Genomic DNA, 24,415 nt, shown 5'->3' with positions numbered 1-24,415 from the left:
TACTATAGTCTTGACTCACGTGATTTGCTCCCATCATACAGTCTGGGGCAACAGAAGTCTTATGATGAGTATGGAATAAAGCGGATGTGACGCACCCGCTTGGTGCAGTAGCGATAACAAGTCCTACTGGAAGCGTTACTGTCTTCTTTCAATATCTTTTGGGGCGTTATATTGTCTTTCTCTGGTGTCATTGGTGTTACTTCCATGATGTTTTCAAATATTGTTTTCTAAACTATGTACGCAGAATGCTGCTCGAATGACTGTCTGTGCTAGTGTGCTTATAGGCTATATGTTTACAATGGGACTACAGATCCGTGCTGCAGTGACTACTTCCGTACTCGCCATTCGGGAGCTGTCGTTCCACACTCTATATAGTATTTGGAGATTGTGGAATAGTTGTCTGGCTATGCGAGACTAGAATACAAAACCAGCAGGAGTCAGGTCGAACCTGTTAACACACTGTAAATGAAGAAATTATGTTAAAACAAGTATAAGAGGCAAAAGGAACATCATAACATATGAGAGAGAGTCAGAGAGAGAGATGAAGATGTAGACAGGGAAGGTCAGGGAGAGTCTATAGGAGAAGGGAGACCACCATGACAGCCCACCCACACGTACACACCCACACACACACCCGCACATACACAGACAGGTCAGGGTGGTTCACACACAGTTCATTTTCACCACAAATACACCCCAGAGAGAGAGAGAGAGAGAGAGAGAGAGAGAGAGAGAGAGAGAGAGAGAGCGAGAGAGAGAGAGAGCATATAAAATGAAGAAGGAACGATAGGCGTCTGCGCGAACGAAAGATGAAAAAGAGCCAGAGGAGATAGATGGATGGATGGAGCAAAAAGAGCGGAAAAAAGGAATGCGACCGAAAATGAGGGAATCATGGGAATGATATCAGAGTGGTGGTGGTGGGGGGGGGGGAGTGAATTAGGGAGGTTGGAGGAATGGAAGGAGAGAGAGAGAGAGAGAGAAAGGAGGGAGAGAGGAATAATTTAGTGTTGAGAGAAGCTCAGTGGAGAGTCTGACTTCTGCTGACACAGCAGGTTAGCAAGGTCAGTGGAAGACACACACGTGCCTGACACGCGCACGCACGCACGCACGCACACACGCACGCACGCACGCACACACGCACGCACGCACGCTCATACAGACAGACACACCTGCACGTGCGCACACACGTGCTTTCATGCACACATACACATATAGGGAAAGTCTCTCACGTCACACATGTAGTGACGGCCTTAAATTGCATGGAGTTGGGTTGGTTGGCATCAGAAAGGACATGTGTGGTGTGTGTGTGTGTGTGTGTGTGTGTGTGTGTGTGTGTGTGTGTGTGTGCACACACCAACCTATAAGTGTGGGTAAAGTGTATTTCTTTGCCAATGAGTGTGTGCACATTATATGTGCCGTTGCGACAAAGTGCGCGTGTGAATATGTGCGTACGTACCAGTCTACGGTTTAACAGGCCTGTTTGGTGTTGAGTGTGTATTGAGTGTGTGTGTGTGTGTGTGTGTGTGTGTGTGTGTGTGTGTGTGTGTGTGTGTGTGTGTGTGTGCCAGTCTCTGCCCAGGTTAACGATTCCCCCGCTGATCAATTACCAACCCTATACTTCACTCCTTTATTTCAGGAAAATATGACTCCCTCCTCCACGCACAAATCCATCCCTCCATCCTTCACTCCATCCATCCATCCATCTCCCCAACCTCCTCTTTATTCCTCCATCCTTACTCCTCCCCTCATCCCTCCTTTCTTGGCCCCTGCTTTGTAGGTTTAACACTATAAAACTGGTAAAGACTTGACATTTACCACTGGCCTACTGGTCCAGGCGCATACCACTTAGGCATTGACACATAGGCATGGATGCCTGACGACGACGTCGCCGGTTCGATTCCTGATCCGGATGACCTTTGCCGCCTGTCACTCCCCATCTCTCCCGCCATTTCCTGTCAGTCTACTGTCCTATCAATAAAGGCATAAAAGCCCAAAAACAAATCTTAAAAAAGAAGACTTGAAATATTTTCGTAACACAATAAAAACATGTTACTAACCTGTTTACACATTAATAACATGTAACATTACTTCTTTACGTCTTTATTTTGCTTTCATTGCCTGTCCTCCTCCTCCATGGCAGAGACATCTGTGTAAGCTTGAACGCTTGAGTTGAGATACATTTTTAAAAATGGCAAAAAGTATAAATCATGTCATGTTATATTGTTATATTTTTTATACAATTATGCCAAATGATTCCAGAAAATACATTACAAAACATCAATAACAAACAAAACACACACACACACACGCACACGCACACGCACACGCACACACACACACACACACACACACACACACACACACACACACACACACACACAAACACACCAGACATGTATAGAGTTGATTGGAAATGCGTGTTTATTTATAATACCACTGATACATGAAAGCTGTGCACATTGTTTGCTCTCTGTACTGTACAGTAGATAACTCAGTAACATCCAGAATACATTCAGTCTGTGTCTTCCCAAAACACTTGAACACTGTTTAAAATAACAACTGTAAAGCCGTGATTGTGGATTCACTCCGACAGGCTCTGCGTTCACTAAATACTGGGAGGATGTCAGGTATTACTGTATAGGTTGATGTTTCGGCAGCTGGGAACATTTCAAAGAAAGATTCGAAACGAAGGCAACTAGATATTTAACGTAAAGGCAAGAGTGGTGAACAGTGGCCACAGCATGTTGTGAACTGGTTACAGAGGATTCTATATATAGTTTTATTTTGTTTAATGTATGTAATGTATCGTCGTTGTCGGGTGGAAACCTTGTATGTCCAAGACCGTTCGTTTTGTATTTATCATTTTAAAAATAAACTAAACTAGTGAAAATAGCAGATCTACAAGCACACAACGCCTCGCGGTGCGAGGCGTTGTGTGCTTGTAGATCGGCTGTTTTCACTACTTTTGTGCGACAGCCTTGGATGATGAAGCAGGGCTTTACTTTGCAAAAGAACGTACACATTTGAAACTTGGAGATACGAGGTTTCCGCCCCGACAACGACGGTATGTTGAATGAATGTGAACCCAATAGTACTGCAGCAAACAAAAGAGAAACATTGCTGTGATTCTTGATAATGCAATAAGCATGTTGTAGATTTGAAAAATGTAAGCAACTCATTTGAACAATGTAAGCAGCAACTCTTAACCACTTAAACCCTATATACTTTGCTGACCAAGGTCCCCAGGGGTCTCTACTTAGCCCCCCGCTCCCCCCCCCCCCCCCCCCCACACTCTACACCAAACCTCTTCTAAGCGTCAGTTAACATAAGTTTAAGGTCCATTTTTTTACTCCCTTTCTGCAATCTATACATACGTATATGGCCAGACCGCAATTGCGGCATTGCTGACATATTTTGCATTACTGCGCCGTGCGGATACACCATTTTCCATAATTATCCGTAAGCATTGTGCACAAAGACGGATGAAATGAACGCAGTGAATGGACAGAAGTATGATTACATATGTATTTAATGTTGAGAATGAATGGGCCTTAACTCTGACTGACTATTAGTACGTTTTGATGGAGACCATGTTCCGCATTGAGAACACCACGCTGTTAAGCTCAAATTTGTATTGCAGCATGTAGCATTGTGTAACATCAGCAGGATACAGCATACATGTAGATCAGTGGTTCTCAAACAATTTGGGCTCAGGGTACCCCTGAAAATAATGTTTTCATCCACGTTTAATTACACTGTTAGTTTACAGTACCATATTTATGTCATGTTACGGTACGCATTTATGTAGACCTTTCCCCTTAAATTTGTATATACCGGTATACACCAAATTATCAGCTATTTTCGGGGGGTAAATCCCCCCGAAGTGGGATGCAGCATGGGGTTTAAGTGCATGGTTAAAAGTATAACATTATTTGCAGTCAGTCCTAAATGGACAGAATCAAGTTTTACTTGTGACATACTGTATCTTAAAAAGAAGGAACGTGCAGTGCAAATATGTTTTTACTAAATATAGAGGTTTAAGAGGTTAAGCTGACGTGATGAATTACGAAAGCATAATAATTATGCGGCACCACCGAACTTCACACCACGACACCTTAGGGTGCTACGGCACCCTACTCAGAGAAACTCTGATGCAGTGGTGTGTTGGACGCAGTAGAGGCACATACTGTAGGCTAACGTGCGGTCACAGTATTACCATGCCAACGAGGGAGGGCGAGGCAAGGTGAAAGTTGTGCGTTCAAGCGTTAAGAGTGCATTGTTAGTATTTTTGGGAGTCTACATGGGAGTGTTAAGGCAACGCCAGGGCTTTTAAAGAAAACAAAAATGAAACAGTTCATTTTTCTGTCAAATAACAGGAGGCACATTCATTATGGAACACTGGCAAACAGCTGGCGTGAGCAGATGAAGAGTGTTCTTGTGTTAAGGCTCTGACGGGAACTGCAGTCTACAGCAAGTCTCACATCTCAAATATATAAAGCTATCTAAAGGCACACACACTCCTATCTCAAGTCACATATAACTCCTTTAAAGAAAAACAAACTAAAAATACAGTTTCTGTGAAGGAACAGTAATTTACAGCTTTTCTCACGATAACATTCAACAAAGTCAGACATTAAAGTATACAGCGTATCCACTCGTCTCTTACATCTCAGCAGGTTTCAGACGTGAACGATTATGTCCTTGTGATGTTTGTTCTTTTCACAACACAAAACAAAATGCCCGTTTTGAAATGAACTTGACAAGAGGCATTTAAAAGGAACCGTTTGGTCTTTTGAACTCAAACGTGTTACTTTCATATCGCCGCTGTCGGGCGGAAACCTTGTACGATGTTGAAAACACTTACTTTTTTAGGGTATGGAATAAACAACCTGTGTTAATTGTTATTTTGTTAATACTTGTTTCTCTCTATTAAAGAAAGACCACTAACCACTTTCAAGCTGGTGTCCCTATTGTGGTCAAGCCATTACAGTCAAAAAGGTTTTAAATAATTTCAATCTATTAAGCTTAGCTTTTACTGTATTTTTGCTACTTTTGTGAGACACTACAACAAAGTATACAATAGGGTATCGATTTAAGGAAAAAAAAAATCCACAAAAAAGATGAAATTTGTAGATACAAGATTTCTGCTTGACAGCAGCAATTGGCAAGTGGCTTTTGACCAAAATGGAAATCCTTTGAGTTTAAAAATTATCTAAATGGCCCTTTTCATCCTGTCTATACTCCATGTACTGTACATCTCTACTTCATAACTGGTTCATTTTGGGGTCCTGACTCACTATGTCAGTGGTTCTCAAACCGTTTCATTTCAAGGACCCCCATAACTCTCAAGAGTTACAGACCTGCAAAGGTAACCCTGAAGAAGGCAGCTTGTCTGTCCAAAACGTTGGTCCTTTCTGGGTCATAATAAACGTTTGCATTGGCAGCTACGAGTGTGCGGCTATAGTCTTCTTTAATTAGTGTTTGTTGTCTGGCACCTCATAAGGACTGGTGTGCTGTGCACGTTTTGATATTAGTCCATTTGGAACCTCGTCAAGGAACTCTGAGGGTTTCCCTGGACCCCACGTTTAGAGTCACTGCTCACTCTGAAATTCTTGAAGAAGACCAGGCAATGCAGCCATGCAGAAAAAAAGTTAGTTTTTCTATTCAGTTTTCTCGTTGACTTAGATGAAGTTTGAACATAAAATTATGAGAAAGTAAACAACATGCACTTTCAGAGTTGTGAACGGAGTCACAGGAGAACGAAACAGGTAGAAATAATGAATGAGTGAGCGAGGAAGAGCGAGAGAGAGTTTTTCTTTTTAAAGAAGAAAGTCTGTGAAGGTGTTCATGCAATCCTTATTGGTTCCTTTGCTCCTGTGTTGCTACAGCTCAGGTCAGCAGGAGCTGCCTTAACATCAAAAGACATCTACATGCAAGCGTGCACGCGTGCACGCACCCACATTCAGGCATACACTGCAAGCACACACAAACGATGCTGTATAGGAACATGCACATGTGCGTGCACACATGCATTTGTGGATATGCTCAGACACACACACACACACATACACACACACTCCAGGAAATCCCGGGGAATCCGGGAGGATTAGTATTCCTCATCTAACCTTTCCTGTCCTGACCTTTAGAGGGGCGAGTGAGATATGGAGATAGATAAGAGAGAGAGAGAGGGAGAGACACATAAAGAAAGCAGTCTCTCTCCCTGAATCAGCAAAAGCAATGGAGCTCTTTGTAATAAAAGCCCCAAAGTTCAAACTGAACATAAACCCGACTTGACCCGCCACGCACACACGCACGCACGCACGCACGCACCCACACACGCACGCAGACAGATGCACACACACACACACACACACAACACCCACACGCAGACGCACACATACACAAGCAGCAGTGTTGTTCGACACAGTTATAAACAGTGTCCTCAGTTACAGTATCTCACATTTTGATCTGAACACAAACAGCATGGAATCCAGCGGTGCTGCGTGCACGTTCCTGTGTATATGTGTCCATGTGCACACAAATATGTCATTGTGTGTGTAGGTGTGCATGTCCATTGAGTTTATTTAACCGGGTTTGACCTAACTTAGTTACTGTGTGAGCTTATGTGACTGTGTGTGTGTGTGTGTGTGTGTGTGTGTGTGTGTGTGTGTGTGTGTGTGTGTGTGTGTGTGTGTGTGTGTGTGTGTGTGTGTGTGTGTGTGTGTGCGTGTCACATTAGACCTCCTAATCCATGAGAACAAATCCTCGTGTTAACCCTAAAAACACTGACAGAGAGAGAGAGAGAGAGAGAGAGAGAGAGAGAGAGAGAGAGAGAGAGAGAGAGAGAGAGAGAGAGAGAGGAGGGAATGGTCTGTGAAGGGAGGTCAGGCATAAAGGAGGGATGAGATGAGAATGAACCGAGAGATGAAAGAGAAAGAGAGATTAAAGGAATGAAAGAGAATAAAGGAGTGGTGGTTCAGGAACTGGAGTGAGACCGGGTAGAGTAAGCACGCGCACCATGCCTATTGGATTTGAACTTCACATACTGTATCACTTCTTACAAAAAAACCTAAATCAAAATCAAATGAAATGCATGAAACATGACTCTCCCTGCTTCACTGGTTTTCATCTTTTCTGTCTCTCTCTAGACTCTCAGCACAGAGGGATGGGCCGCCTTCTGATAGATCATTTCAAAAACCACCACTTGCTAAAAAATAGTGTATACATCATAAGCACAGATTGACACTTTATTGAGCCGAGCAAGACGCAAGAGAAACTTGTTGTGAAAACAGAAGAAAAACTAAAACAAAAAAACACATACAACTTCATATTGACGAAAGATTTAAAACATTATAAGCTCATGTATAATGAATTATGAAGTGTGTTTAATGTATTGTAACATTAGTTATAAATGTTTATAATTATGCATAAGTAATTAAGTAAGCCTTGCCGAGCCATGAGGCCCATATAGGAGCCTATCTCCTGTTTTCTGTAGCGTGAGGCAGCTTGATGTACACCAAGCTGACGCTGGTATGTCACAGGGACTTACCCCCAACCCAACCCTTGATGTCCTTGGTATGACCCTGCCGGGGATTGAACCCAGACCTCCCAGTCTCAGGTCGGACACTCTAACCACATGGCCAGTGAGCATTATAAGTGGTGGTCATAATGCATCATAGGAATCTCATCTCAGTCAGTTTGTTAAAGGTTATGCATAATTGTAAACATTCATAACGAGTGTTAGGAAGCCTTCTAAGTGCATTATAATGCACTTAGAAGTGCATTAAGTGCATTATAATGCTTAATATAGAGTCACCCAGGTTGCCAGTCAGGGACAAACCAAGCACAGCTCAGGTCTACATAATGCATGGATTGGGTCAAGGTTCAGCACCACCACCCATGGACAGCGACACACCATGCAGCAGTGACCTTTGACCCAGAACCATGCCTCTAATAGAGCATCGCAGTGGAAGTGGTTTACTGGTCCCACTAAAAAATCTCCCGTTCATTTTCCCCAAAGGCTTTTACAAAAATATTTATAACAATTATGTAAAGCCGTAGTTTGTATAATTTCTTGTCCTTTGTGTTTGCTTGTCAAGAAAGAAAAGAAAAAAAAACAAAAACATGTGGCCCACATCTGTGAAGTGGTCAGATTTAAACATTTTTCACATGGGCCCCCTGATCCAGAAAAGGTTGAGAACCACTGCTTTATTGAATGTGGATAAAATACTTTTTTTCTTGCTTGGTGAGAATCTCTCCAAATACAGCGTTGTCTTATTTTAAACAGTAAAACATTAAAAGACAAGGGAGACACAGCGGTCTAATATTACAGAGCCATATTCCAGCGAGGGGGTAAAAGCAACAGACAGACGCAGCTGTGTGCACAACGTGATGAAAATAAAGCGACGCGAGCTCAGAGCGATTCCAGGATATGATTGTGTGTCCATTTTGCCATGTGTTTAAAAGTAAATTCATATAAGATCTTCTTTGGTTGGTACGTCATCAACTTAACAAAAAACATATAATAAAAGAAAAGCTATAACAAACCAAAACAGGAGCTTTTAGAGGGGAGGGGGTGGGGGGGTCTAGAGTGACGTAGAGCCCGGGGGGCTCGCAACCTTTGGCCCTGTGGCTGCTCCGCTATTGGCCGCTCCGAACGGGGAAACCAACTTCATCGCTGCATAGTTCTACAGGATAGAGAGATAGACAAGGGTTAATATCTGTATCATTCACCTCTCTCTCTCTCTCTCTCCACACATCAACATTCCTTGGATGGATTCTGATGATTATATGTATTGAGTTTCTGATCCACCTGTCGACAGTTTATTACCGTTACACACAAACTCTCTTGTACCGTACATACTGCACGCACGCACACACACACACACACACACACACACACACACACACACACACACACACACACACACACACACACACACACACACACACACACACACACACACACACACACACACACACACACGCATGCAGGTACGCACGCACACTGCACATTATTTTTGTGCAGTCTCCAGTAAGTGAATGTGGTATTGTTTATTCATGTTTGTTGTCTTCTAATCCCGTAAGGGATGGGTCTTTTGACAAGACACGAAAATAAAATGTAATTCATTAATTCATTCATTCATTCATTCATTCATTCATTCATTCGTTCGTTCATTCATAAATTCATTCATTCATTCACACACATACTCAAACTCTCACACGCACAAACACACATTATCTCTCTCTCACACACACACACACACACACACACACACACACACACACACACACACACACGCGCGCAGACTCACGGGGAAGGCGTAGAGGAAGACTCCGAGGAAGAGGAAGAGGAGGAAGAGGAGGACGGCGAGGAGGATGAGCCACTTGAACCTCCTCCACAAGATGAACCTGAGGGTCTTATAGGGAGACGAGAACCACAGGAAGGAGGTGTCTGGACGTCTGGGGAGGAGAGAGGAGTTTACACATAACAACTCTGTAACCTATGGTCTGCTCTAGAAAACATTACATTGATACTCTAATGCTGAGACAGTCTTTTGCATTTGATTTATTACTTTTCACACGTTTTCACGACTTTTCAAAAATAGCAGATCTACAAGCTCACAGCGCGGCACTCATTGCCGCGCTGTGAGCTTGTATATCTGCTATTTTTCAATAGCTAAAGTATAAAATAATTAAGGCCCCTCCACCTTGGGCCCTAGTAACTCAGTCCCACTTTTCCCACCCTTGTGACGCCCCTGAAGCCGGGATGCACCATGAATTCAAACCCACAACCTTCATGGTGGAGGGCAGGGACTTTACCACTGCGCCACCCGAGCGCTATGAAATGCAAGCTGAAAAAGGTTTATTTAGCATGACTCACTGTGGTTCCTCCAGGTGAGGGTTCATGTTGGGTTCATCTCGGCCCACTCCAGCAGGTCTCTCTTCATGCTCCTGCTCCGTCATGATCTCCAGAGACATCTCCACCTTGCCCTGCATTGGACGGATGGTGGGTGGGGGACAAAAGTGCTATTCTGAACAGGACTGCCAATGTAGTGACTGAAAAACTATTATTTTAGATTTGTGAATTTTTTATAAATATGCAGAGAAAATAAATACTCGAACTTAACAGAAATCAAACACCAAAACTAAAAACTAATGAATATTTAAAACTTATAAAAGCTCAACATTTTATGGCTTTGAACGGACTTTGTTAATATTCATGTGTGTGTGTGTAGTGCATGTTCTCACAGCGATGGTGGTCTCTCCGTTGTGCTCGTACGTGCATGGCCACCACCCTTTGACAGTCTTCTGTTCAAACAGGGAGACCAGGACGTCTTGGGGCTGAGCCAGCAGATCCAGTGTGCACTTCTCTGGAGTCTTGGCCGGCCTCAGCATGTGGTTCAGATCCATCTCCAGGTGACCTGAGGATTAGTGGGGAACCAGGGACAAGTGTTACCTTCACACAGAGGCGCAATTTCAGAAAGACATTTGCAGATCCAACTATTTTCACTATATTTGTTTGGGGGCGAAAAGAGAAAAAGTTTGAAAATGTTCACCTACAGTATGATGACATTCCCAACACAGGGATGCCTGGTTGAAAGTCATTAATGAATTAATGTTTGCATTAAACGGCATAAAAAGGGAAGTTTACTATGAAAACGGTCACAGCTTGTCTGTGTGTGTGTGTCTGTCACGCCTGACACTGTGGTTCTATGGGTTTGTCTGTGGTTCTGTGGATCCTATGATGTCACTATGATGTCAGGGGAACCAATCTTAACAGAATGGGTTTGCCGCTCTGACATCATGCTCTGCTTGATGTCCCTTTTATGCCCATATATGGAGATCGCTGTCCCGATGTCATCAATATTAAGCACATATCTGGGAATGCCCATATTTGGTAATGCCCATATATGGACATGTTCTGACATCACATTGTTGACTATCATGCAGGAAACTGGTGCAACTGGTCCGATATACTGGCCAGATTGCCAAGATGGCCAAAAATTGGTGCGACCTCACCCTTTAGGCTGAGGTCGCCCTGAGGCGTCTTACTAGTTGCGACCGTCAGGGAGCAGTTTACTATGAAAACCTCCACCGGCCGTCCGTCCGTCCGTCCGTCCGTCGGTCACACGTCACACCTTTGCCCTGCTCATATCTCCGCATCAGTATGACATCACACCACATGTGTACACAAACCTTTGTGTACGTTGCTCTGGCAACAGTCTGTTGTTGCTGGTCTGTTAGTGTACGTTAGCAACCACCTTAGCAACCATGGTTTTACCCTAGCAACCAACTGTTTACCCTAGCAACCAACTGTTTACCATAGCAACCATGTTTTTTTTACCCTAGCAACCAACTGTTTACCATAGCAACCAGATACGCAGAGCAGGGATCTCCATATATGGGCATAAACAGGTGACATCACACTGATGTCAGATACTCAGAGCAGGGATTTCTCCATAATATATGGGCATAAAAGGGATTCTGTTAGGGATCTCCATATATGGGCATAAAAGGGATTCTGTTAGGGATCTCCATATATGGGCATACAAGGGATTCTGTTAGGGATCTCCATATATGGGCATAAAAGGGATTCTGTTAGGGATCTCCATATATGGGCATAAAAGGGATTCTGTTAGGGATCTCCATATATGGGCATAAAAGGGATTCTGTTAGCTGTTAGTGATCTCCATATATGGGCATAAAAGGGATGCTGTTAGGGATCTCCATATATGGGCATAAAAGGGATTCTGTTAGGGATCTCCATATATGGGCATGAAAGGGATTCTGTTAGGGATCTCCATATATGGGCATAAAAGGGATTGTATCCCAGATGATGCCCTGTTAGGAGATCCACACTAACAGAATCCATATATGGTCCTACCGACAGCTGCTATAAGCCAACCCTGGCAATAAGGTCTGAGTCGAAGAAATGCTTCTTTCCTGGCAAGAATTGCCCCTTTATACTGTAGGGCTCGTTTGTGTATTGTATGACATCACGCCACATCATCGGCTGAGGACTGTGTGATGTCATCATATCTCCATATATGGAGACATAAGTTGCTCATGCCCAAATATGGGCTGGTGAGGTCAGACTTAGTGTGATGCGTAGGTTATCTCCATATATGGAGATTCAACTTCAATGAGTAACCATGGCAAACTGTCAACTGCCCGTATGTCTTCATAACTGGTAAAACAAACTTTTGGCCTATTTGTGGAGATAAGCGACCAACGGTCGCTTATCTCCCGATTAGGGAGTCTTACTGGTCTAAATTACTGTGTAACACGTGTCACATAAGATGGACGGGCAATTGTGATGAAATCAGATTCATATGCACAAACAATTCAGAGTCGGGGACAATATTCATATAAAATAACTGAATAAGGTTAAATGTGAACATAAGGGGTGGCTATTGCCATCCCCTGATGCCCCAAATGACGCCCCTGCTTCCACGTACAATCTGAAGGGGTCTCTGGCATAAAAGAGAATAAAAAAAAGTCTGGAGAGGAGAATGAATGAGAGGAGGGGGAGAACTTTATTTTTGGTGGGGTGGCGCGCCGGGGGGCAATGCTGGGGAAATGGGAGAGGCAAGAATTCCGGGGCGGCTCGCGTCTTGAAAGGAGTCGAGGAAACGACACAGGCGAGGATAGAGAGAGAGAGAGAGAGAGAGCGAGAGAGAGAGAGAGGAGATGAGTGACGGTATTTATTCAGGTACGGGTTCGAGAGTCGGGAGGCGGAGGAGGAATACAGAAGACGTTCTGGACAGCCATCTGTCTCTGGGGTGGGGGGGCTTGAAGAAGGAGAAATAAAGGAATAAGTGTGGAGAGGACAAACGGGAGGAAGAGGAGGAGAGGAATGGCGAGCAGGGGTGTCACAAGGGGGGGAAAGTGGGACTGAGTTATTAGGGCCCAAGGTGGAGGGACCTTAATTATTTTATACTTTAGCTATTGAAAAATAGCAGATCTACAAGCTCACAGCATGGCACCGAGTGCTTGTAGAGCTTGTAGAACTGCAATTTTTCAAAAATTTTGAAAATGTGTGCAAGTCTTTGAATATGTGTATGTTTTAAGCGAACACGCATTTTTAACTCAAATTTTGCTTCTGGGTGGTCCCTGGAACTAAATATTTTGTGATGGGGGTCCGTGGCCAAATACGTATAATTTTGGGGGTCCTTGACATGAAAACATTTGAGCACCACTGACATAGAAACATAGGTTTTTCAAAAAACCTTAGAAGGATTTGAAATATTTAAAGACTTTAGCAGATCTACAAGCTCGCAACGCAGCACTCAGTGCCGCGCTGTGAGCTTGTAGATCTGCTATTTTTCAATAGTTAAAGCACAACATAATGCGTTCCCAGTCTAAATGGGTAAAAACCCCTCCCCTAGGAAGAACATTCATGGGGGGCCCGCAGTGAATCCTTGTACCCAGGGCCCAGAATTTGGTGCGACGCCCCTGATGGCGAGGAGTTATTTTTGGAGGGCGGGGAGGTGGAGAAGGATGGGGGAGGAGGGGAGTGGGGGAGACGGGGGTCTCGGGCCGTGCAGAGGAAAAGGTAGAATTTGGACAGCTTGAGAGTGCGAGCCCACTCCCTTCCTGCTGAGCTACGGGAAAACCTCGCTCTGTTTCACAACCAATGTTATCACAGGGGCTTCGGCCATATACTGTACATCATTCATAGCTAAACACAGCCGTCCACGAGAGTGGACGCACGCACACGTGCTCGCACTGACACAGGCATGGTAAATGGTGCATTTATATAGCGCTTTTATCCAAGGTGCTTTACATAGATTGTGCATTACATTCACCCATTCACACAACGATGGTAGAGAAAACCATGCAAGGCACCAACCTGCTCACCGGGAGCAACTAGGGGTTCAGAGTCTTGCTCAAGGACTCTTCGACACTAACTCTGGGGGAGGCCGGATTCGAACTGGGAACCCTTCGGGAACCCTTTGTGCTCTAATGACGGTTTCTCTACCCCTGAGCTATGCCGCACCGATACTTGCACAGTCCATATTGTTGCTGTCGGGCTGAAAACTCTTATCTACATATTATACACAAATAGATAGCCACTTCTGTACACTTTGTTCTATTGAATCTGAGGCCTGTGTCCTATTACACTGTGACCTTTATAAGGACATTCGTTCTGGTAGAACTTTTTAATGATCTTGATGACCATAATAAACTGAATGTCATTTTATCTGGTAAACACTGTACAATCCAATGTGCCAAAGCCTGCCATCTCATCTTAAAAAGAAGATTAGCTTTCCTAAGTACCGGTCCATAAACTGCCCCACTGTTTTTCTATCCACAGTTTTTTGTAAATTTCGTAAAAACATGTCACTTTGTACTGTGTTTCGAGCTTGTGGATCTTCTACTTTTGAGCAACACTGTATTGCAAAGTGGGAGTTAATGGAGAGTTTTGGCCTAGAAGGATATCTTACCTTTAAAAGTAATTATTTGCTCCCACAAAGAATGGTCCAGGTGTTATTTATTCAAAAGATGCAATATAGTCCATTTTGTTTCTATCTGCCCTACCCGACCAGGGCTGTCTGCCGTACATAATCCCACTAGTCATTATACAGTAAGAGTCCCTAAGGGCAAGAAGCGACCTTGCCCAAAAGAGCGAGGTCGCGCACATGGGTGCGCACTGCTGGGCGAGCGCTGGCGCTTTGGCATGGGATCAACTTTGACCAAAAAGATGCACAGACCTGGTTGGTTGTTTAAGTTGCACACGACATTTCGGCCAACCAGAATAGGCGATCTCTGGGTCTACATGATTGGTCAAGTTTCACGTGACATCATAATATCTTACTATAAAACTGGGAGAGCGGGTGTAAACCTCTGGTACGGACAAAGCTAGATGTTGGAGCCTAGCTCCATCCAGGGCTCAAAAATCAGACTCAGCTGCCTAAGAGAGAAATGTGCACAGCTAAATACGTCATACGGCTGCAACATTTAGTCCACTGATGCATGCATTACAACGGCTTCTGCTCGAATCGGTGTTGCTGTGATTGATGTCATCAGTTTGTGTTGTGTGACATCATTAGAGCTCCGGTCAGCATGAATAAGATGTGAAGATGTTTTGAAGACATCACATTTAGTCTGAGTACGACCAAGAGGGACAATCTTCACACTTTGAGTGTATCGACACAGAGACAAATAATAGAGAGATAGATGCTGAGTGGGGAGAACGACAGTGACAGAGAGAACATACGTGGAAACAATCCTCCAACCGCCGACGGAACTGCGTTTACAGCCCGAGTAGAAGCCACTTCGACGATGGACCTCTACCGTCCGATAATCAGTCGCTCCGTAAGCAGCCAGAAACGAGGACACATCGATCAACCGGGATCTCACCAGGAATCCATTTCAGCCGGGAGATGCGAAGACACGTCTGATGACGCCCGCGTGGACTACACTCTGGCGGTGACTGGTGGAGGAAAACCCTTCCACTGCGAACACTGCGACAAGCGCTTCAGTCAGCGTAGCCACCTAAAGGCACACCAGCGCGTCCACACCGGCGAAAAACCTTTCCATTGTACAACGTGTGGCAAGAGTTTCAGTCACACAGGCGGCCTGAAGAGCCACCGCCTTCTCCACACCGGAGAAAAACCCTACCGTTGTATACAGTGCGAGAAGACCTTCAGTCAGTCGAGTAACCTGAAGACACACCAACGAGTCCACACGGGAGAGAAACCCTACCACTGTCAACAGTGTGACAAGAGTTTCAGTCGGCCAGCTCACCTGGCCCTTCACCATTATTTCCACACCGGAGAAGAGAAACCCTTCCATTGTACACATTGCGAGAAGTCCTTTGGTCAGTCAAGTGAGCTGAGAAGTCACCAGCGTGTCCACGCCAGAGAAAAACCTTTCCACTGTAAACAGTGTGGCAGAGGTTTCAGACGCTTGGCCCTGCTGAGGTCACACCAGCGCGCGCACACTGGAGACAAAAAGCAATTCCTCTGTAAGCAATGTGACAAAGGTTTCAGTCACTCAGCTAGTCTGAGGAGACACAAGCGTATCCACGCTGGAGAAAAACCCTTTACACCAGAGCTCTTCAACAGGGAGTCTGGGACCCCTAGGGGGTCCTCGGAATATTTGTGTGATAGAAACATTTTTCTCCTTTTTTGAAGCGGTGAAAGCCGCTTCCAAGGAGTGGCTTTGTGTGTCCCGTTCATGTCCATATATGGTCATTTCAGTCCAGAATGAACACGTTTTATCTGGAGTCGCTTTGTGTGTCCCGTTCATGTCCATATATGGTAATTTCAGTCCAGAATGAACAGGTTTTATCTGTCCCGTACATCCAAAATATGTGTGTAACGTCCGTCCCGGTCTGATGATTGGGTGATTAAAAATGTCCAATGAGACCAGAATTGAGGATTGGTCAAGCTTCACGACAATTCGGCCCTCCAGATAAAATCATTCATTCTTTCAGAATTGGAAGAATGTATATGTCACGGTTAGATAGAGAAACGGTGAGATAGAGAAACGGAGCGCTTGCCGTGCCGCACGGGGCGGAACAAGCGGTCGCCACAACAACGTCCTCCAGGCGGAGCCACTCGATTGTCCACGACATTGCAAGCGGCGTGAAGGCCAGCGGACCTTGGTCCTGCTCTTCGCCCCAGAGCGCCGCAGGCGCGAGTGGCCGCGAAGAGCGGGCCAGGGCCGCGCGGCCGGCGGAGCGCCGCGCGAGTTACGAAGCCGTGGTGAATGCAATCGTTATATTTATGCCCAGGCCGTAAGGCCTGGGCAAGCCCACGATAAACGCCCTGTCCAAGTGACTACAATGGAGCTAATGGCTAAGCTAGGCTAGGCTAGGCTAGGCTAGGCTAGGCTAAGCTAGGCTAGGCTAGGCTAGTAAATAAAGAAAGAGAGTCGCAAACGAGTGACGTCAGCGCCTTCACTATTGAATGGCTGCGTCGCCATCTGGTGGTGATTAGTGTGTGGTGAACTACAAAACGAGCGCTCTTACCACAGTCTCACTGAGTTACCCAAAATGACTGTAACATATAGATCACAGAGTTCATAGCTCTAGAACACATAGAATAAAAGTTCACCGCTTCACTTCGAACCGAGGTTTGATTTTTATATTAACCACTTGAACTTGAGCGTCCATATTTTGAGAACTTAATATAACTTAATATATAATGTCCACATATGGGCATTCCCATACATTTTTAAAGACAGCACACGCACACACACACAAACAGACAGTGTTTTACCGAGGTAGTCGTCGAATGAGAACTTGTCGTTGTCCCAGATCTGGATGGTGAGTTTAGGAGGAAGTTTAGTCTCAGACTTATCAACACTCCAGAAGTGTTCCTACAGAGAGAGAGAGAGAGAGAGAGAGAGAGAGAGAGCGAGCGAGAGAGAGAGAGAGAGAGAGAGAGAGAGAGAGAGAGAGAGAGAGAGAGAGAGAGAGAGATTTTAAAATGACTGGGACAACAATTTTGGAGGTACAGGACATTATAGTTCACTGATAAAAGGTCAAATAAAAGACCCAAAAGGATAAAGACCACAAGAACGCTTTTAGGCTTATTTAAATTGGGGCCCTTTTTTCACACGCAAGCACGCACGCACGCACGCACGCACGCACGCACGCACGCACGCAGTCGAGGCATAAGAGCCTGGGTCTGACGTTTATTTTCTTGTTCAATAAACAATGTAGACATGAAGTTTTTTTTTTTTTTCTAAAATTGCTCCTGGTGGGACAATGTCGTGTTTTAAGCTATATATCGTCGTTGTCAGGTGAAAACCTAACCTTGTATGTCCAAACCCTTCCTTTGGGGTCGGGACCCATTTGTGGGTCGCGGACACAATTTTTATGAGTGCCTGAATTATTATTTCAAAAAACTTTTTTTCCCCCTAAAATGCAATGATTTGATTGATGCATTGATGAAGTGATTTCATGAAAAATTACTATAGAGCACAACTCTCTTTGTTTTTACAAGGCTGGCTGCCTGTCAGTCATAACTGGGACATGCCCATTTTATTGCATTTAGTTCACACTTCTTCCAGACCTCGGCTCGCTGGTGTGAATTCAGCGTGATGGAGAGGATGAGGAGGGGTGACAGATGTGGAAAGAGAATGCCTGTGTGCTGTGTGTGTGTGCGTGCACACGTGTGTTTGTGTGTGTGTGTGTGTGTGTGTGTGTGTGTGTGTGTGTGTGTGTGTGTGTGTGTGTGTGTGTGTGTGTGTGTGTGTTGCGTCTGCCACTACAGTGATAATGTATCCTGACACCAATCTATCAGACAGAATCTCCACTTCTCATTTCTCCGCTAATGGCTCTCGCTCTACAAGTGTCCGCGCGCACGCACGCACGCACGCACGCACGCACGCACACACACACACACACACACACACACACACACACACACACACACACACACACACACACACACACACACACACACACACACACACACACACACACACACACACACACACGCGTAGTAACACTTGTTTTCCATTCACTCACTCATCCCCTCTCTCCATCTGTCAAGACACTGTCAGATAAACAAGGTTGCCGGTTTGAATCCCCGCTATATAACTGGTGACACCCTTCCTCCCTCACAAGCGCTCTCTCCTCACATATCACTGCCCCCCCCCCAACAGTCAGTCAGTGTAGTAACTTCACAATGACCCTCTAACTCACACTGTCTATATCCACACCATGCTCTCACACTGCCTAACAACACGCATACACACACTCTAAACACTGGGACCTGAGTGTGTGTGCGCGTGTGTGTGTGTGTGTGTGTGTGTGTGTGTGTGTGTGTGTGTGTGTGTGTGTGTGACAGTGTACAAATGGAACCAAATGATCCCATCAAGGTCCATTTGTACACTGTCAAAGTTACAGAAATGTAAGGGTCAATTTAGACCCCCATAAAGGAACCTATAGAGTCCCTGAAATCCACTTTGAGAACCCCTGAAGTAGAGAATAGTCTTAATCCAAGCTCTCTCTCTCTCTCTCTTTCTATACTGATAGTTTTCAGCATCCTTGTGCTGGCTCCCTCTCTCCTCTCCTATACCTTCTTGTCCAGACACGTGCACAAATAGACATCAAAGGGGCTTGAGCCCCTGCATGCCCTTTAATCCGTCTGTAAAAAAGTGGTCTCCAGACAATGAATGCAGTTTTTACTATGGTGAAAGAAATGCAAATGCCCCTTCTTTCACGTATACGCCACATCTCCAGTATTGACCTGATTATGATTAGTTCAGTGTGGCCTCACGCACCGAAAATAGCCGACCTCCAAGTCCACAACGTGTCATGGACGTGTCTCTGTACCTTCTTGTCTATGGTACAGAGCTGTTCATCAGGTAGTGGAAGGTCTCCTACATACCTTCTTGTCTATGGTACAGATCTGCTCATCAGGTAGTGGAAGGTCTCCTACATACCTTCTTGTCTATGGTACAGAGCTGTTCATCAGGTAGTGGAAGGTCTCCTACATACCTTCTTGTCTATGGTACAGATCTGCTCAGCAGATATAGTTGAAGGTTTCATACCTTCTTGTCTATGGTACAGAGCTGCTCAGCAGATATAGTTGAAGGTTTCATACCTTCTTGTCTATGGTACAGAGCTGTTCAGCGGGCAGGTAGTGGAAGGGGAACAGCAGTCTGTAGTTGAAGTTGCCCTCTCCTCCCAGAGAGCGGTAGTGGACGTCTGTCTTCTGCTTGTTGGACTCGTAGCCCTGCAGCCAGCTGGTGAGCGCACACACAAGCACAGCTGGAATTAAAACCCTGGAATTGGAATTACAGGAACTGGAACAGCTGCTAGAATTTACACCAATAATTTAAATTGCAATCACAATTTGAGCTAGACTTAGCATTGAAATTGAAATTAGAGTTACAATTATTATTATTATTTTTAAGGATTTGTTTTGGGGCCTTTATTGGACATTAAACTGACAGCAGAAATGGGGAGAGAGATGGGGAGAGACAGGCAGCTAAGGTCGTCGGGATTGGGACTTGAACCTGCGACTACGCTGTCAGGCATCAGAGCCTATATGTGGTATGCCCCTGGACCGCTAGGCCAGCGAGAGCCCGTACAATTCAAAATGTAATTAGAGTTTTTAACCTAGAATATAACCCATGAAGATAGGTATTACTTCAATAATAATGTCTCATTGTTTCTCTTATCTAGTTAACTCTTGTCTGTTCATCTATATATTACCTAATTCATATTTATCCGTTGTTACATTATATATCAGTCATCCATTAGTTATCCATCTACAGTATCTAACACGCGCGCACGCACGCACGCACGCACACACACACACATGCACACACACACACACACACACACACACACACACACACACACACACACACACACACACACACACACACAGATATATCTTTCCATTGGGTCATATCTGTACCCCTTCACATAGATGTCACTCATCTTCTCGCCACTTATGCTGACATCATCCAGGATGACATCACTGGTGTTCCAGATGATGCAACGCAGGAAGAACCTGCAGGAGAGAGAGAGAGAGAGAGAGACACACTCTGATTGGTCGATTTATTGATTGATTGACTGACTGGCTGACTGATAATTCTCCTTTCACTAAACCCCTCCCCCAAACGCTGGCTCCGCCCCGACGTCCGACAGTATCAAAGCCACCTCATTCACTCCAATGTAAATATCGTGGGTTTGTGTGAATCCACGGGAAATTAATAAAGAAATGCTCCCTTCAAACGTTCTGGGTCGCTATAATAACTGTTGCAGGTCCCCCAGCAGCAACGTTTCACCATGGCATTATTGTAATAAAAACGTTCTTATTAACTCATTGCATGCCAGGCCCGATAGTCCCGAGATTATTTCAATGTCTTTCCCTGCCAGGCCCGATAGTCCCGAGAATTTCCGCCATTTTGAAAAAAAAAAAAAAAAAAATTCAAAAAAAAAAGTTTTTCAAATTTTTTTTTGGACCCCAAAAAATGTAGTAGGCATGATAGAAATCGCGAAATTGCATGTTTAACCCCCATAGCAACCCCATCTATCAAACATGGCAGCCATCTTTGTTTACATTTTAGGAAAACATAATGGCTTCTATCTCATGAATGCCTGAACGGATTTCCATTCGGATTTTTTTGTTTGAAAGCTGTGAGCAATGTGGACACACGTGGTGCATTATCTAGGCATGGGTGTGCATGATCCGTGCACTATGAATTACATGGAAGTCTATGGAGACTGGAGGCATGGTAGAGTACGAAGGTATTGTTAAATGGCGGGGAATGTGTTAATATCGCTAATCATCATCTGAAACAAGGCTAAATGCGAAAGGTCCATTACATTTTGTGTGCGTGCGTGCATGTACTGTATGTGTGCGAGTACCTCTTGGCCTTGCGGGGGGTGATGTTGAAGGGGGGTCCCGGGGGTCCCAGGGACTTGGGGAAGATGTCCACCCACAGCATCAGCCGCCCCTGATGCACACAGCAGACAAAATCCAATCAAACGACAAAACACCACAGAGAACAGAGAGAATGGACCATTGGCAGCAGGGCAAACTTGGGCCCCGTATTTGCCCGTGGAAAAAAAGCCCTTTGAGAATCACTGAGTTAGGTACGTACCTGCATGTATGTCGGGTTGCAGGGTTAGGGTACAGGGGGTAGTATTAGGGGGTAGAGGGGGTAGTATTAGGGTTAGGGTTTACCTGCTGTATGTCAGGTTGCAGGGGGCTGTACAGGGTTAGGATTAGGGTACAGGGGGTAGTATTAAGGGGTACAGGGGTTAGGGTATACCTGCTGTATGTCAGGTTGCAGGGGGCTGTACAGGGTTAGGGTTAGGGTACAGGGGGTAGCATTAGGGGGTACAGGGGTTAGGGTTTGCCTGCTGTATGTCAGGTTGCAGGGGGCTGTACAGGGTTAGGGTACAGGGGGTAGTATTAGGGGGTACAGGGGGTAGTATTAGGGTTAGGGTATACCTGCTGTATGTCAGGTTGCAGGGGGCTGTACAGGGCTCTGGTCTCTACGTGTTCTGGTACCAGACTCATCTGTCTGAGGATGTGAAGACACAGACGCTCCTGGACAGGACCCAGGTGAGGGTTGGGCTGCTTCCCGTCCTCTGTAACACAGAGATTCACATTTGAATTTTTATATTTGAGTTCACATTTATAAAATACATTACCCAACAGGACCCAACAATTCATTTTTCATTTGCTTCTGATGTCCTATACACTCTCAGTGCATGAATCCACCACGAGTTCAGAATGCACAGAACGTTAACAACACAATTGAACGTATTTACAGTCAACATACAGGACATATGAGTAGGTCATATGCTTCCATGTGCAGCATGTTACCGACACCAGAAAGAAGTATTGTACATGAAGCACACACACACACAATCAGAACTAGAGTTCACAACAGGCCTGAAAATGAAGGCCCGGTCCTAACTGGGCCGTAACTGGGTCCTAACTGAGCCGGCCCGAGGCCCAGCCCCGTCCGACTAATTAGCATACATTTTAGGCCCTACCCGGCCCGAAAACGTTGGGTCGGGTCAGGTAGTCAGGTTTGAGAAGAACGAGAACTCTTATCACAGAGTAAAAGTAATATAAATAATAAAACACCTTTTTTCTTTTTTTCATTGAGCTCGGGGCCCTACCCGGCCCGACTAATTAGCATACATTTTATGCCCTAAATGTCGGGTCGGGTCGGGTTCGCGCAGAATTTGAGAACTCTATTAAGAATCAGCTTCATTGTCAAATCACAAGTGTAAATCAGAGGCTGAAATCAATTTGTGGAAGATTCAACCGCATAGTCAATATAACTGTAAGGTAACTTTAACTGGTATACCGGTAATACAGGCAGGCCTATGAGGAACACACACACACACACACACACACACACACACACACACACGCACACATACACACAAGCACGTGTACACACACACACAACGGCTTGTATTGTGAGCACAGTTCCACTGATTTACAACGGCTGAATCAGGTTGAAGTGCAGGTTATGGTGGAAAGAATAGTGGGTAGAACTGTTATGATAGGAGTTATTCATCATTAATCACACACGCACGCACGCACATGCGCGCGCGCACACACACACACACACACACACACACACACACACACACACGCACACACGCACACACACACACACACACACACACACTGAGAGACACACACACAAACGCACACACGTACACAAGCCCGAGCCATTCATAGCTCTTTCAATCACTTCTGCATGAATGAGGAAAATGTGTGTTGCATCCAAACTAAACGACATCACAACTTTATGACTGTAAACTCTGATTCACCTCCACGGAGAGGAGAGGAGAGGAGAGGAGAGGAGAGGAGGGGAGGGGAGAGGAGAGGAAGGGGAGGGGAGGGGAGAGGAGAGGAGAGGAGAGGAGGGGAGGGGAGGGAAGAGGAGAGGAGAGGAGAGGAGAGGAGAGGAGAGGAGAGGAGGGGAGGGGAGGGGAGAGGAGAGGAGAGGAGAGGGAGAGGAGAGGAGAGGAGAGGAGGGGAGGGGAGGGGAGAGGAGAGGAGAGGAGAGGAGAGGAGAGGAGAGGAGAGGAGAGGAGGGGAGAGGAGAGGAGAGGAGAGGAGAGGAGAGGAGAGGAAGAGGAGAGGAAGAGGAAGAGGAGAGGAAGAGGAGGGGAGAGGAGAGGAGAGGAGAGGAGGGGAGGGGAGGGGAGAGGAGAGGAAGAGGAAGAGGAAGAGGGAGAGGAGAGGAAGAGGAGAGGAGAGGAGAGGAGAGGAGAGGAGAGGAGAGGAGAGGAGAGGAGAGGAGAGGAGAGGAGAGGGGAGAGGAGGGGAGGGGAGAGGAGAGGAGAGGAGAGGGGAGGAAGAGGAGAGGAGAGGAGAGGAGAGGAGAGGAGAGGAGGGGAGGGGAGAGGAGAGGAGAGGAGAGGAGAGGAGAGGAGAGGAGAGGAGAGGAGAGGAGAGGAGAGGAGAGGAGAGGAGAGGAGAGGAAGAGGAGAGGAGAGGAAGAGGAGCATGTGATGAGGAAGGTCTCAGCTGATTAGCAACCAATGTGACGGACAGGAGGCTGACGCACGGAAACCACGGCAACCGTGGAAAGAGAGGCTGAGGAGACCAGAGCACCATGTTGATGTTGGCTGCACACACACACACACACACACACACACACACACACACACACACACACACACACACACACACACACACACACACACACACACACACACACACACACACACACACACACACAGTTGAACCGTAAATCGCTAAAACGACAACCATGACCTTGTATAGCAGCGGCCATGGAACATAATGTGTGTTTGATATTATGCTGTGTGTGTGTGTGTGTGTGTGTGTGTGTGTGTGTGTGTGTGTGTGTGTGTGTGTGTGTGTGTGTGTGTGTGTGTGTGTGTGTGTGTGTGTGTGTGTGTGCGCGCGCGTGCGTGCACGTGCACATGTGCGTGTGT

The 24,415-nt window shown here is 45.6% G+C and overlaps 1 protein-coding gene across 1 annotated transcript in view; it reads right to left on the bottom strand.

Moving 5' to 3' along the window:
- Positions 1–8,176: 8,176 nt before the first annotated feature.
- dysf (dysferlin, limb girdle muscular dystrophy 2B (autosomal recessive)) overlaps positions 8,177–24,415 on the bottom strand; it is a gene marked incomplete at its 5' end in the record, with an annotated part of 194,227 nt that continues 177,988 nt past the window's right edge. The window contains 9 exons of the mRNA XM_080741975.1: positions 8,177–8,687; positions 9,315–9,462; positions 9,884–9,993; positions 10,252–10,424; positions 17,232–17,331; positions 19,569–19,710; positions 20,391–20,486; positions 21,347–21,435; positions 21,936–22,075. Of these exons, the coding sequence (XP_080598101.1) occupies positions 8,586–8,687; positions 9,315–9,462; positions 9,884–9,993; positions 10,252–10,424; positions 17,232–17,331; positions 19,569–19,710; positions 20,391–20,486; positions 21,347–21,435; positions 21,936–22,075 (1,100 nt within the window). The 3' untranslated portion in view covers positions 8,177–8,585. The remainder of the gene's footprint in view (positions 8,688–9,314; positions 9,463–9,883; positions 9,994–10,251; positions 10,425–17,231; positions 17,332–19,568; positions 19,711–20,390; positions 20,487–21,346; positions 21,436–21,935; positions 22,076–24,415) is intronic.

The sequence above is a fragment of the Nannobrachium achirus genome, assembly GCF_963921795.1.
Source record: "Nannobrachium achirus genome assembly, chromosome: 14".
NCBI classification, from domain to species: Eukaryota; Metazoa; Chordata; class Actinopteri; order Myctophiformes; family Myctophidae; genus Nannobrachium; species Nannobrachium achirus.
Note: the sequence above shows the minus strand (reverse complement) of the source record. Positions and strands in the feature narration are given on the sequence as shown.